General features: G+C 36.8%; 2 protein-coding genes across 2 annotated transcripts; both read right to left on the bottom strand.

Moving 5' to 3' along the window:
• Positions 1–1771: 1771 nt before the first annotated feature.
• Positions 1772–3761, bottom strand: LOC109006265 (protein kinase PINOID 2). The gene is made up of 2 exons (XM_018985483.2): positions 3046–3761; positions 1772–2819 (listed from the first exon to the last, which is right to left on the bottom strand). Exons 1-2 carry the CDS (start codon positions 3618–3620, stop codon positions 1967–1969), a joined length of 1428 nt encoding a protein of 475 aa, XP_018841028.1. The 5' UTR covers positions 3621–3761; the 3' UTR covers positions 1772–1966.
• A 5063-nt stretch (positions 3762–8824) lies between these two features.
• LOC118344025 (G-type lectin S-receptor-like serine/threonine-protein kinase CES101) lies at positions 8825–12382 on the bottom strand. Its single transcript, XM_035683762.1, has 6 exons — positions 11319–12382; positions 10578–10891; positions 9921–10128; positions 9598–9835; positions 9362–9512; positions 8825–9246 (listed from the first exon to the last, which is right to left on the bottom strand). Exons 1-6 carry the CDS (start codon positions 12178–12180, stop codon positions 8950–8952), a joined length of 2070 nt encoding a protein of 689 aa, XP_035539655.1. The 5' UTR covers positions 12181–12382; the 3' UTR covers positions 8825–8949.
• Between the last annotated feature and the right edge of the window lie 15 nt (positions 12383–12397).

Raw genomic sequence — 12397 nt, 5'->3', positions numbered from 1 at the left:
TCTCTTGAGCATGTGCATGACAATTAGTTTTAAGTGAATTTGCAGCATATTACGGTCTAAGGTCTATGCCACGGGATTGTTTAGATTGAGAGAGTCTCTCAACTCAACTCAACTCATCTCATTATTATAATTTTATTAAACTTTCATACAAAATATAATAAGTAATTTAATTTTTTAAAATTTTAAATTAAAAATAATAATATTTTATTCAACTTTCCTCTTATCTCATCTATTCTCAACTCACTATTTAAACCAAGAAATCACCTTAAGTTGTATATTCCATGGATCTAATATTGTAACTCAAAGAGGAATTACAAGAAAAAGGAAGCCGAGAAAGGGTTCAAATGATACGTACATTATATAAATATTACAGCCCCGTGTCGCTTTGGCATGCAGCATGAAAATTCCTAGTGGGGAAGAAGCACGCGTGCTGCTGCAAGCTGACCACTGACAGTTGCAGACCAAATTTCCAAGAATGGGGTTAGCAAAATGGCAATCCAATGAAGCTGATTCAGCCTGTTGACCTTTTTCAAGCTGGAGCTGACTGAGTAGTCGTCTGGCCTCCTCCTGATCAAATTAAGACCGTCAATTATTCATTTATTTGACAGACGACTGATACCAGAGTTGAATTTTAATCAAGAAAAGTATGTGACCTTGCTATTGTTTTTCTAATGCTGAGAGCTGCAGATTGTGACTGATCAGTGTGGCTCAATATATATATAAATATATATATAGTACGTAGAAATTCCCATTTTTTTATTCATGGTAATTATGGATAAACATCCTGTAATTTCTGTAAAACAGTGAGTATAGCTTAGAAAATGCACCACTGTCATCATTGTTTCTGCCATAGCTGTAATCTCATGTTTATCTTGGTAAAATATACCGAACCTGGTACACATATATAGTTGGATAAGCATATTAAAAAGATGAAAATGGGTACTACTTTGGCAGAATTTTGACCCAGGAAGGATTCTTAAGTAATAGCTAGCATTGGTAAATGCAAGATTAGTACGTACGTACTGACATTTTGATTATTAATCTTCTTGATTATGATTCATTCAAAGAAAAAAATTAATAAAAATAAACCTCCTCGGTTACGATGTTGTGGTCAATATTCTAACGTCCATTCTTGTGGCATTTGTCTCAAAGTGGCCGTCCTGATCACAAGAGATCATCTAATCCTAATTTCTTGTTACAACACAGCTTTTTATACAATTTCTACAACACAATTCCCAACTTTTCTGATTATATTTTCCTTAAGTATAATTATTAAAGCCACTTAACTATTCATCAAAGGCCAAAAGGTTAAAAGAAAAGGGTGATCGATCTCTTGACAAGGGAAAGAAAGAATGGAAAGAAGAGAAAGAAGAAGATGGAAAGGATGAAGTTTGTTTACTAATTTGTTTCTTTGCAGTTTTCGGTGAAAGGGCATGTGAATGCGAGGATATAAAAGTCCCGATATGAGGAAAGTAGACAATCTTTTCAAACTTGAAAGAAAGAAAAGGTTCCATTTTCCTTTTGATAATATTATTTTTTCCTTCTATAATGGAGAAAGTAATTATTGTGATCACATGAGTTCACTGAGTTCTCATGAGAATCACATCGGGACAATTATGGGATCCATGATCTTCTTTTACACATAAGCACGAGTATTAATTAAATACGAGAGAGAGAGAGAGAGAGAGAGAGAGAGAGAGAGAGAGAGAGAGAGAGAGAGAGAGAGAGAGAGAGAGAGAGAGAGAGAGAGAGCAAATAATACCCAAAAAAGTAGTATTCAACAATTAAATGCACCAAATAAATAAATGCAAGTTCAAAGCATAGTGACTTGGTCTTACAATAGATATCTTAACCTTATCATAAATAATTACTAGGAAAAACAGAGGAGAACATGAACTCTTTCTTTAGTGTCATGCATACATGATATGTGCTTTTCTGCTTTACCTATTTTTATTTACATCTAAAATTAGAAGTAATCAAAATGATGAGGGATCTGATATGGTTCATCCCTCTCTTTCTTGCTTAACTTTGGTAACAAAGCTGATCTACTCCTGATGATCATCTTGTCATGTAAATCTCTAGGGACCTCAGGTGGTCTAACTGACCTAATCAAAGCCCAATTCACACTCTTGAAGAACTCATGCCTCTTGATCTCAACAGAACCCTTTAAGCTTCCAATTCTCTTGTTGGGATTCTTCACCAAGAGCTTACATATGAGGTCTTGAACTTTCACCATCTCTTCAAATTCTTTGCTGCTACTAATACCAATTTTTGGAAAGGTCAGTGGCTGTTTAAGGATGTTGATGAGAGTTTTCTCGTTGTTTTCACCTTTGAAAGGTGTTCTACCATACAACATTTCGTACAAGAACACCCCCAAAGTCCACCAATCAACTGCACTCCCATGGCCTTGCCCTGAGATCACCTCCGGCGCCAGGTACTCGTGTGTCCCAACGAAGGACTTTGAACGAGCATTGATTGGCTCAGCCACCAGTTCTGGATCAAGTTCCTGGACATTAACCTGTTCTGTTATTGTCGAAACATTAGCTTTGTTTCTCTTGTTGGAGGCTGAGAAACATGACAGCACAGGCTGCATGGGTGCAACACAAGAAGGTGTCGAGCATTTTGCATACTTGTCATTGGAATCCAAGTACCGTTTTAGGAGCTCAGGAACAACATCGCATTTGAGTGAAAGATCGAAATCCGAAAGCATAACGTGTCCATCTTCTCTGACCAGCACATTTTCTGGCTTAAGGTCTCTGTAAACAATACCCATCATGTGGAGATACTCTAGAGCTACGAGTGTCTCAGCAGCGTAAAACCTGACACATTTCCACAGCATTTACTTAATTTTAATCCATAAAATAAAACGTATACGAAAAAAATAAAAATAAAAAGTAAGCATAATGCAGTAGTTCTAGCCAATCACTTGTTGCAACGTCGAAACTAATTCACTTCTTGACTTTGTTGCTAACAAGAAGAGAGCTTCCATAAAAGAAAATATTAACAACTTTTAATTAAGTGATTCTGAAGATCAAAGAGACTTACTTAGCAGATGAAATACTAAAGCGCTTCCCGGGCTGTCTTTGTCGAGCGGCGTACAAGTCTCCACCGGGACAAAACTCCATGACCAAGCAAGAGTAATGAGAAGCCTCAAACTCGGCGTACAAAGTTGGCAAGAAAGGGTGATCAAGCATACCCAAAATCTCCTTCTCCATTTCAGCCCTCTGCAGTTTCTTCCTTATGGCGAGAGCTTCTTTGTCCACCACTTTCATGGCGTAGAAGCACTGCGGCAACCCCACCACCGGGTTCCGAATCTGGCAGAGATAGACGTTCCCGAGGTCGCCGCTGCCGAGGCGGCGGAGGAGCCTGAAGTGGTCTAGCCCCACTGGACCTTTTGAGCTCCGGAGACGCCGCATGGCTTCCCAGGCAGCTTGGTTAGCCTTATGGGGCTTGTGAGAGCTTAGCAGAGAGGTGTCAGTAGTAGTGGAGTCGCAGACGGAAACCGAGCTCCGGCGGCTGCCGAAGCTGAGGTTGCTCATCCAGCTCCGGCTAGAGTCCGGCACGGTTATCGAGGAGCAACTGCTGTCATAGTCGGATTCATCTCTGGAAATGGAAGCCATTGTTGTTTGGGGAGCATGTACGTGTAAATTAAAAGACTGCAAATATGTTTGAGAGGTTTTGCTTGCTTTCCCAGGCTTTATATATACACAAGAGTACTTCGATCGTGGGTACTGTTAATCAGCGCATGAATATTTATGTAATGTAGTTTGGAGGATCGAAGTTCCCAAAGTACGTACTACTTTTGCTAGCTAATAGAAATTGGCCCCAACTTTTGCCTAATAATAAAGTAGTACTGCTTATGTTTTATGTGGTTAGGTAAATGCCACTACTATCCACTGATTATCACAACACTGCCACTATCATGATCACCTTATGGCCCATCTTGTCTTCAAACAAATAAATAAGCTTTATACCTACCCTAATGTGATGAAATCTCCCTCATGTTTAGCTTAGCGCATATATAAAAACCGGATACCATCGCAATGTGTTATATATGTAATCCCCGACTTGATTATCAGAGTGACTGATCATATGAGATCCTATATTGTTTGAGAAGTTCTGATAAATTATAACAATACGCGATTTTCGATAAACTTAAGTGAGATTACAATTTATAAGTAAATAAAGAATCACTCTTAAAAGTACTCAAGAGGCGCAAAGCTGATGATCATCAGCATGTTGAGATCAGTTCATGAGTAATTGCCTATATACATTTTTTGGTCTATATATATATAGTTTTGGTGCAAATCATGATCAGCAATAATAGTACTACGATGGAGTCGTATATCTTTTATTTGGTGGCATGCTGCATGGTGTAGTACTACTACTCGTTCGTGTGGTTTTGAACTGAATAGATCAATGATCTGCAGGAATGAAGTATAGTGTTAAGAAAAGAAAAAGAGATTTGATGTTGGGTTGGGCATGCTAACTGACAGCACCACTAGGTTTTGTTGGTTCAAAAGGTGGCTTCCAGAAAGGAATGTCCAAAGCATATATATACATATATATATGTGTGTGTTACACTGTATATACAGTACTACAAAAAAAAAAAAAAAAAAAGGCATTGTAACTTGAAACTCATTATTATTTGTTTATATATGTTATCTTTTTAAGACATTTCATGATCAAATGGCCTTCACTACTCTGATAGCTTAAACGTACTTATAAATTAACTATGATGCAGTATCCAGCACCAGCCACCTTAAGAGTACTGTGTGTGTGAGAGAGAGAGAGAGAGCATGTCTCCCATGGGGGCCAAAGCTAAAAGACCCACATATATTTATATATATATATATTTCGTACACATCAAATTCTGTGGCATTCTCCAGGTTCAAGCCTTCATAAAAGTGATCATAGTACTCAAGTACTCCCACAAAAAATAAAATTGAGAATAATTACTAGCTAGATAATTTTGGAGTAAATTAGTAATTATAGAGATATTTTAGTAATATTATATTATAGGAACACCAGAAAATCATAACATTTATATTTTGAAAATATTTAATAATTTTATATTCCATAAAAACGACATCGTATGGGGGGGGGCATCAAAGAAAGCCGACGCAATTCTGCAGTTTCGCCGGTCAAACATTGCCATGTTGAATGATGATTTCTATTTTCCTTCCTCTCGGGTTTTGGGTCGTGGTTTCAAAGAAAAGACGGGGAGTGTTTGGTAATTGCGGTGGATTTATTTATTTTTATAGGTTGTATTAAAGGAGATGTGTAAAGGTAGGGGGGAGTGGGGGCACGAAGCACCCGTGCCCCCAAATAATTTTTCCGCCTCAATAGAGAGAAATGATGGTAACTTTTTTATGACAGTCTTGTAATGCATGTGAGGCTATCTATCTAAGGGACCTTTGAATTGGGTCCATAATCCATTTATTAGGATATTTCCAATAATTTCATATCTCCCATCCATATTTAATCTATCCGCTCCTTTAGACTTGACATTTTCCCTCCTTTTTTTTTTTTTTTGTCTTCTTTTGCCACAACTTCATTAATATTACTTTTAAGGATTTATTTTTGAGTTTCAAAGAATTCTAGTTTTCAGCCTATAAATGAGTTTTTATGTTTCTAAAATGTAAAATTATTAGAGAATTGAACATTGTGTTTAGCCAAAATCATATATTTATAATTTGGAACAAATTTACTAAGCTAATTAGTTTAAAGTAATAATCATGATTTTAGTTAGAAATCTTCGATCGATACGCATTAAGAAGTTTGAATAACTGTAATATAATTTTAAAAGACAATGATAAATTTTGTTTGCAACATACAAACAACATTTTTTTAGAGGAATTTTATGCATCAACTGCTATTCACTTTCACACTCTATATTTATAACTTTTTTTTCATAGGGTGTGAGAGTGTTTTTCATAAGGTGTACGGTAATGAATAGTGACTGATGAAAAGAATTTTTCTTTTTTCTTTTTATAATTTTTCTTTCTATAATTGTGTATATAATGGAAGACAATCATATCAAATTCAAATCATATAAGAAACTCACAAAGTTCAAAAAAAAAAAAAAAAACCTTCAATTTTTTCATGATGTGTAGTCATTCATGTTCATATCATTGTTCTCAAACAATGCAAGCTATTCCTAGATTAATGCTTGAAGTGCAATGGAGAAAGAAAATTACCAATTTTTTTAGCCTAAGGAAAGCAAATGGAGGCATTATTATTGCCAATAATTTCCTCCCTTTCATTATTACTCCCATATATTATGTAATTGAACTCAACATCATCTCTTTCACTTCTAGAAGATTATTTTATAAGTTGGTTGTGTTCTTTTAAGCTCAAAAACACATTGGATACCTTGGTCCATTGGTTTTATTTATTGGTAATATCATTGATTGTGTTGTTGTGTGCATAATCTCTTGATCATCAAACCCATTATATAGAGAGGCATTATATGCATGCCCTACCTGCCTTCTAGACTTTCTTGTCATTTACCCCATTCCGTGATACGGATCTTGTGGCCCCATGATCCTAATTTCCTTCCATCATCATTGTTCTTTAAAGCAATCATCCATTAATCCAACAAAACATTGAGCACTTGATTTTCAAGACAAAAAGAAAAAAAAAACTGCAATAAAATGTAATGTGGGATAGGTGAAAATGCAGAGGATGTTGGGGAAGATCATAGCACATTTTGTCCTGCATCTAATGGGGATTTGAACCACTTCAGAAACCTCTTTGATTTCTAGCTTTGTACGTTTCATATAAAACAGACAGTCAACATTTAGATTTCTTTTTCTTTTTCCTTTTTTTTTTCCTTCTTTCCATTCTATCCCACTTTTTCTGTGCAGGATCTTATCATTTACCACTTTTGGTTTCAGTTTCAGGCAGCATACCTAGCAAGAATTGCAGTGTTGCAGAGTGGCAAATGTATTGGAAAACTCAAACCTCCATCACTTGCCCCATACATTCTTCTCCCCCTACCATGAGGCATATATGAAATGTCTACCAACCAACCTTCCTTCCTTTCAGCTTTTTAACCCCTGCTAAAAAAATTTCAGTAGGATTCATGGAGTTAGCTCTTACTTTGATCTAAATTAGTTAATGTCCATGGAAAGGGGCAGATTCTGAGTACAAGTTGGTACTGTCATCATATGATAGAATGAGAATACTACGTCGTATTTATATCTCGAAACTATTTTGTAATTACTTTTTCGAATAGGAGTAGGTTTCTTATTGTTAGTTATGCAGCTTGCTAGTTGGAATGGACAAGTAATTAGCATGTCATATTTTATGGATTCAAATTAGTGGAAGCTCTGAAATTTATGAAGATATAAGAACAAAAATCAAACTGAGAAAGCACCACTTGAATATTGTAATGGCCACCTGACAACCCCACACTAAAATTTGTAATAAAAAAAAATAGAGTATTCAAAATAAAGAGACATCACCTGGTAACTTGGCAAAGTTTGTTTATACAGAAAAGGCATCAATTTCAGTGAAAAGTGGACTGAATTCAAAATGGACATGAATGCATACACTGAGGAACTGAACTTAATCTTTATATGTTTTTGCTATGGGCATTGTCTGGGACATCTCATCATGGCCAGCTTCAATTCATGGGGTCCAAGATATGCATCTGTACAATTACTCTTTTTAATTTGAAGATTCATATCCAAAGGAGGAATGCTATACATTAGCCATTATTCACTCTCACATCTCACATCTACAATTTTTTTTTTATAGGGTGTAGGGATGTTTTTTATAGAATATGGGGTAATGAATAGTGACTGATGAGAAGAATTTTTCTATCCAAAATGGTCTCACATCTCCTAAGTTGAGGTTTCAATTAAGTGAGAGGGAGATATATGATACGAATGTGTCTCTCTCTCTTGCATCTGAAGCCTTCAAATTCGAGGAAGAACTTGGAGAAATCTTGATGCATGAGAGGTAGAAGGCATAACAGATAAAGGCGAGAAAATTGAAATGAAATTCAGAAAGGAGTGAGGAACACATCCGTGAAAACTCATAGAATATATACGTTATTTTTCTGCCTTTCTTATTTTAGTCTGTCGGAGGGAGACATGGTGACATACAACATCTTTGATTTCTCTTTGGTAGTTTTGGGTCGAACCCAACTAACAGATTGTCTAGTTGGTTGGCAACACAAGAAATGAAGAAAAGATTGCTAGGGAATAGAACATAATGGATTGGAAAAGGATAAATTTCATTTTGAGCTAGAAAGATATGAAATGTCAACACTTCAATTCAAAGAAGCCAAATGCGTCATTTAGCATCTAAGCTGAATAAAAAGTTCTAAAGTAATGCTACTCTTCATCTTGATTTTTGTCATTTGCGTTTAATTTACTTAAAAGAGTAATGCTACATCCAGTCGTGAAATACACAAGCACCGTGCAGTTGCTTTAAAAAAGAGAGAGATTCATTATTAAAAAATTAATTTCTTTTCATGTAAGTCTCATATTTATTCAATTTTTTCAAAGCGGTTGTGTTGTGCTTGCACACGCATGACTGCAACTATTATTATTGTACTTAAAAATATGTCATATTAATAAATGTGATTAGAGGTAGATGAATTACAAACATTTCATTCTCATGCTCTAAACATTTATGGCTAATGTTAGTGCATATAACTCCAAAAAAATGTTATGGATGATGGATACATTAAGCGCTTGTTGAGGAAACATGCGCACAACTGGACTAAATGTATAATGCTTTTAGCCACCAAAAAAGCCTTGAAAACATGTCAAATTCTAGGAAACTTTTCAGAATTTACAACTGAGGAAAGTATACAATTAATGATCAGATGAAAGTGCCTTCATATAATATAAATATACATGTAAACTGGCCATACATACGTCAGCCATGGGAAATGTTTGGTAACATGTTATTCATAGGGGAAGTTGCTCGCTATCATCGACCTAAAATGTCTGAAACTGTTACATCATTCAAAGAATTAGTTTGCTGCATAGATGAAGCAGAGTAACTTGTACGGATGTAAAAGGCTGATTCTTTAGGAGCAGGCAAATTTGTATTTTCATGGCTTAGCATAGAAATAACGTCTGATATGGAAGGTCTATCTCCTGGACGCTCTTGCACACACAAGAGACCCACCTGAATGCATTGCATAAATTGGCTCGACAAACATGTGTTAGACAATGTTGGGTCCATAAATTCCAATCCCTTTCCACTTTTCCACAAATCCCAAGCCTTCAAAAATAGATAAAAAAAAATGTTAGAAAGGGGGGCAAGAAGTCAGCTTGTAAACGAACACAAGTATGAAGAATAAATTGAGTTCAGAATGTTTGACATTTTAGTTACTTACATATCCTAGGAGGTTCACAAAGCGATCTGAATGGCGGAAGGTTACTATTTTCCTGCCACTAAGGATCTCCAGCATAATGACTCCAAAGCTAAACACATCAGATTTTATCGAGAAATGGCCGTGCACAGCATACTCCGGCGACATATAACCACTGTCATGAGAATTAACACCAAGTGGTTAGTACTTGAAGGGGAATCCATGCTGAGATGATGCTTAAAGAACAACCGGTCACTTACAAGGTCCCAACAACTCTGGTTGTTTTTGCCCGAGCTTCATCATCTCCAAAAATCCTTGCCATGCCAAAATCTGATATCTTGGGATTCATGTCCACGTCCAACAATATATTGCTGGTTTTCAAATCACGATGAATGATCCTACATCGAGAGTACTTATGAAGATAAAGAAGGCCTTGAGCTATCCCTTCAATGATGCTGAAACGGTGCTTCCAATCCAATAACATCTTCTTTGTAGGATCTGGTTCAAGTTTTACATTTAGTGAGGAACAAGAGATCACCAAAAGCATGCACAAAGATGAAACTGAAATAAGGTCGTCAAGTACCAAACAGGAAGGAATCCAAGCTTTTGTTGGCCATGTACTCATAGATCAAAATCTTTTCTTCTCTTTGAATGCAGCAACCAAACAGTCTAACGAGGTTCCTGTGTTGCAGCTTTGATATCAACTGAACCTCATTTTTGAACTCCTCCAGTCCTTGACTAGATTGTCTAGAAAGTCTCTTCACTGCAATTTCATTCCCAAGCAAAGTACCCTGCAAAATGTCAATTATTTGTTATTTCCTGGACATTCTTGGTAGAATATTAATAGCTTTAAACCACAAATCAGACATGGAAATGTAAAGCAATGAGTGACCAAAATAAATCCCATATCCCTGTATCTTCTAATTCTATAGCATAATAGAGCAGGATCCAAACTAATGCTTACAAAAGTTACAGCCCGAGATGCTTATGAATTGACACTAAACACAAATAGGTTTTACCTACAAAAGAATATTAACCATAATGAGTTTTGATTGCTGTGACATTAACTGTCAGAAGCAAGGAAATAATCCTGAGGATGAGAAGACTGTCATGTCAGTTTCTGCGCACAACGAGCTAAATCTTCATTTCAAATTAAAATGTCTTCTGTGATAATTATGCCTAACTAAGAAATCAAAGAAACGACGTCACTCTTGGAAGTCATTCAATATCGTGGAATTACCTTGTAAACAGGCCCGAAACCACCTTCTCCAAGCTTATTTTCGTCAGAAAAGTTATTTGTAGATGTTGCTACGCAATCGAAACTGAGCAGTGGCAGATCGTGATCCTTCTTTCTTCCATATTTGTCTCCACCTATATCTTGATCAACTGCTGCTTCATAAGAGCCCACTTGAACCTGGAATCTCTTCAGACCCAAGTCTTTTAAACGATGATTTCTCCATCGTAAATAACAAACTAAGGCAACTATGATGGGCAATATCAGAGAAAGAACTGGCGTTACTACTAACCACAACAGCCTTCTGTTATGCTGTTCACCTGAAAAGAAATTCGACTATCTCATTGTTCCCTAACCTCAATATGCCTTTTACATGAATGGAGATTATCCACATTTGAATTCTAGAAAATGCAGATTGCTTGGGGATAAAACTTTTTTTTGATAAGTGATTGCTTGGGGGTAAACCTCTAGTGTTAAAGACTGTCAAATGAGCTATACATTAACTCAGGTATGTTACTAAAATTGAAATCCTGCACCTGTCAACGATACATTTGCATTGCAATTATGTAGTAGCTTGGATTTGGAATCTAAGCCACTAAAGAGTTGAAATCCTATCAGATGAACTATACATTCACTTAGCCATGCTACTAAAATCAAAATCCTGAAACTGTCAATGATAACCGCCTATAACATGGTGATTTCGATCAAAATGCATGTTCAGAATGTTTCAAGTGCAATTAGGCCTACCAGATTCTGTGGAAGTGTCCCCACGAACATGTATTGTCCGCTTTCCTTCCCCAATGAATCGCAAAAGAACCTTTTTCTCCCCATAATAAAGTTCACATCCGGTGCCATCATCTCGGAACGAAGCAAAAGCAGCACAAGAACAATTATCCTTGCACAATATCTCACAGTCACTAAGACCCAGATGAACTGAATCGCTTACGATTGCTGAATCTGGCATCGAACCTTTAATTTCTGAGAACGTTTCTCCATTCTGGCACATGTACGGGGTTCTTATGTAACAGTCAGTCGCCTTGCTCACGGTAGTATTTTCGCAAATTGAACGATTCTCCATTAATATCTTCTGTCCCATCATTTTGTATTCCTGGATTTGCCCAGATGACGAAAGCACAAACCATGAATAACTACGTTTTTCTTCCGTTTGGATGGAAAAGTAAACCTCATTTGGTTTCGAAACATAGCTAAAATTGTGGTCATGTGACGAGCTTTCAAATTGAAATTTAAGCCTCTTTCCATCCCAAAATCCAATCTGCCTTGAGAAACCATCTCTGTGCCAAACCTTGACAAGTGTAAAGTTATATTTATCGAGGCCCAGAGCAAAAGAGCCTGTAGTAGGGACAGACGAGCTTTGCCACGAGACCAGATACTGTGATCTGTTGTTTTCAGTGAATAAATTGAACAGTCCAATTTTCATTCCAGGCAGAAGAGTGTCGGATGGATAATAAAAACTCTGCCAGACAATTTTATGTCCTTCTTTAAGAAGAAAATTTCCTGAATCCAGAAGAGTCGCTATTGTCTTGCTACTCGGAGCAAGCATTCCAAAGTTCACAATTATGGGAATCCCCCTCCTGTCTCTGATCTCCATATTCCCATCGTGTCTGATAGAAAGGATTCCGGAGGAATCTAAAAGGGGGTATTCACGGTTTGCGACCCAGACGGGTTTCTTATTTGGGTCATTCTTGAACCATATTCCCAAGTAGTGGCTGCTTGAGGGTGTTCCGCCGGAGCTGAAGAAGCCTAACTCAAAGACCCTGTTTAAAGAAATTAAGGTCTCAGCCTCTCTCAGATCCTCGCCTGGCTTA

Source organism: Juglans regia, chromosome 1 (genome assembly GCF_001411555.2).
Source record: "Juglans regia cultivar Chandler chromosome 1, Walnut 2.0, whole genome shotgun sequence".
NCBI classification, from domain to species: domain Eukaryota; kingdom Viridiplantae; phylum Streptophyta; class Magnoliopsida; order Fagales; family Juglandaceae; genus Juglans; species Juglans regia.
Note: the sequence above shows the minus strand (reverse complement) of the source record. Positions and strands in the feature narration are given on the sequence as shown.

Coding starts and splice junctions, on each gene's coding strand:
- LOC118344025 (XM_035683762.1), bottom strand. CDS start 12,180: ATGGAGATCAGAGACAGGAGGGGGATTCCCATAATTGTGAACTTTGGA. Junction 10,129..10,577: donor GTTTCGGGCCTGTTTACAAG/GTAATTCCACGA, acceptor GACATTTTGCAG/GGTACTTTGCTTGGGAATGA. Junction 9,513..9,597: donor ACCAGAGTTGTTGGGACCTT/GTAAGTGACCGG, acceptor TTCTCATGACAG/TGGTTATATGTCGCCGGAGT.
- LOC109006265 (XM_018985483.2), bottom strand. CDS start 3,620: ATGGCTTCCATTTCCAGAGATGAATCCGACTATGACAGCAGTTGCTCC. Junction 2,820..3,045: donor TTTAGTATTTCATCTGCTAA/GTAAGTCTCTTT, acceptor GAAATGTGTCAG/GTTTTACGCTGCTGAGACAC.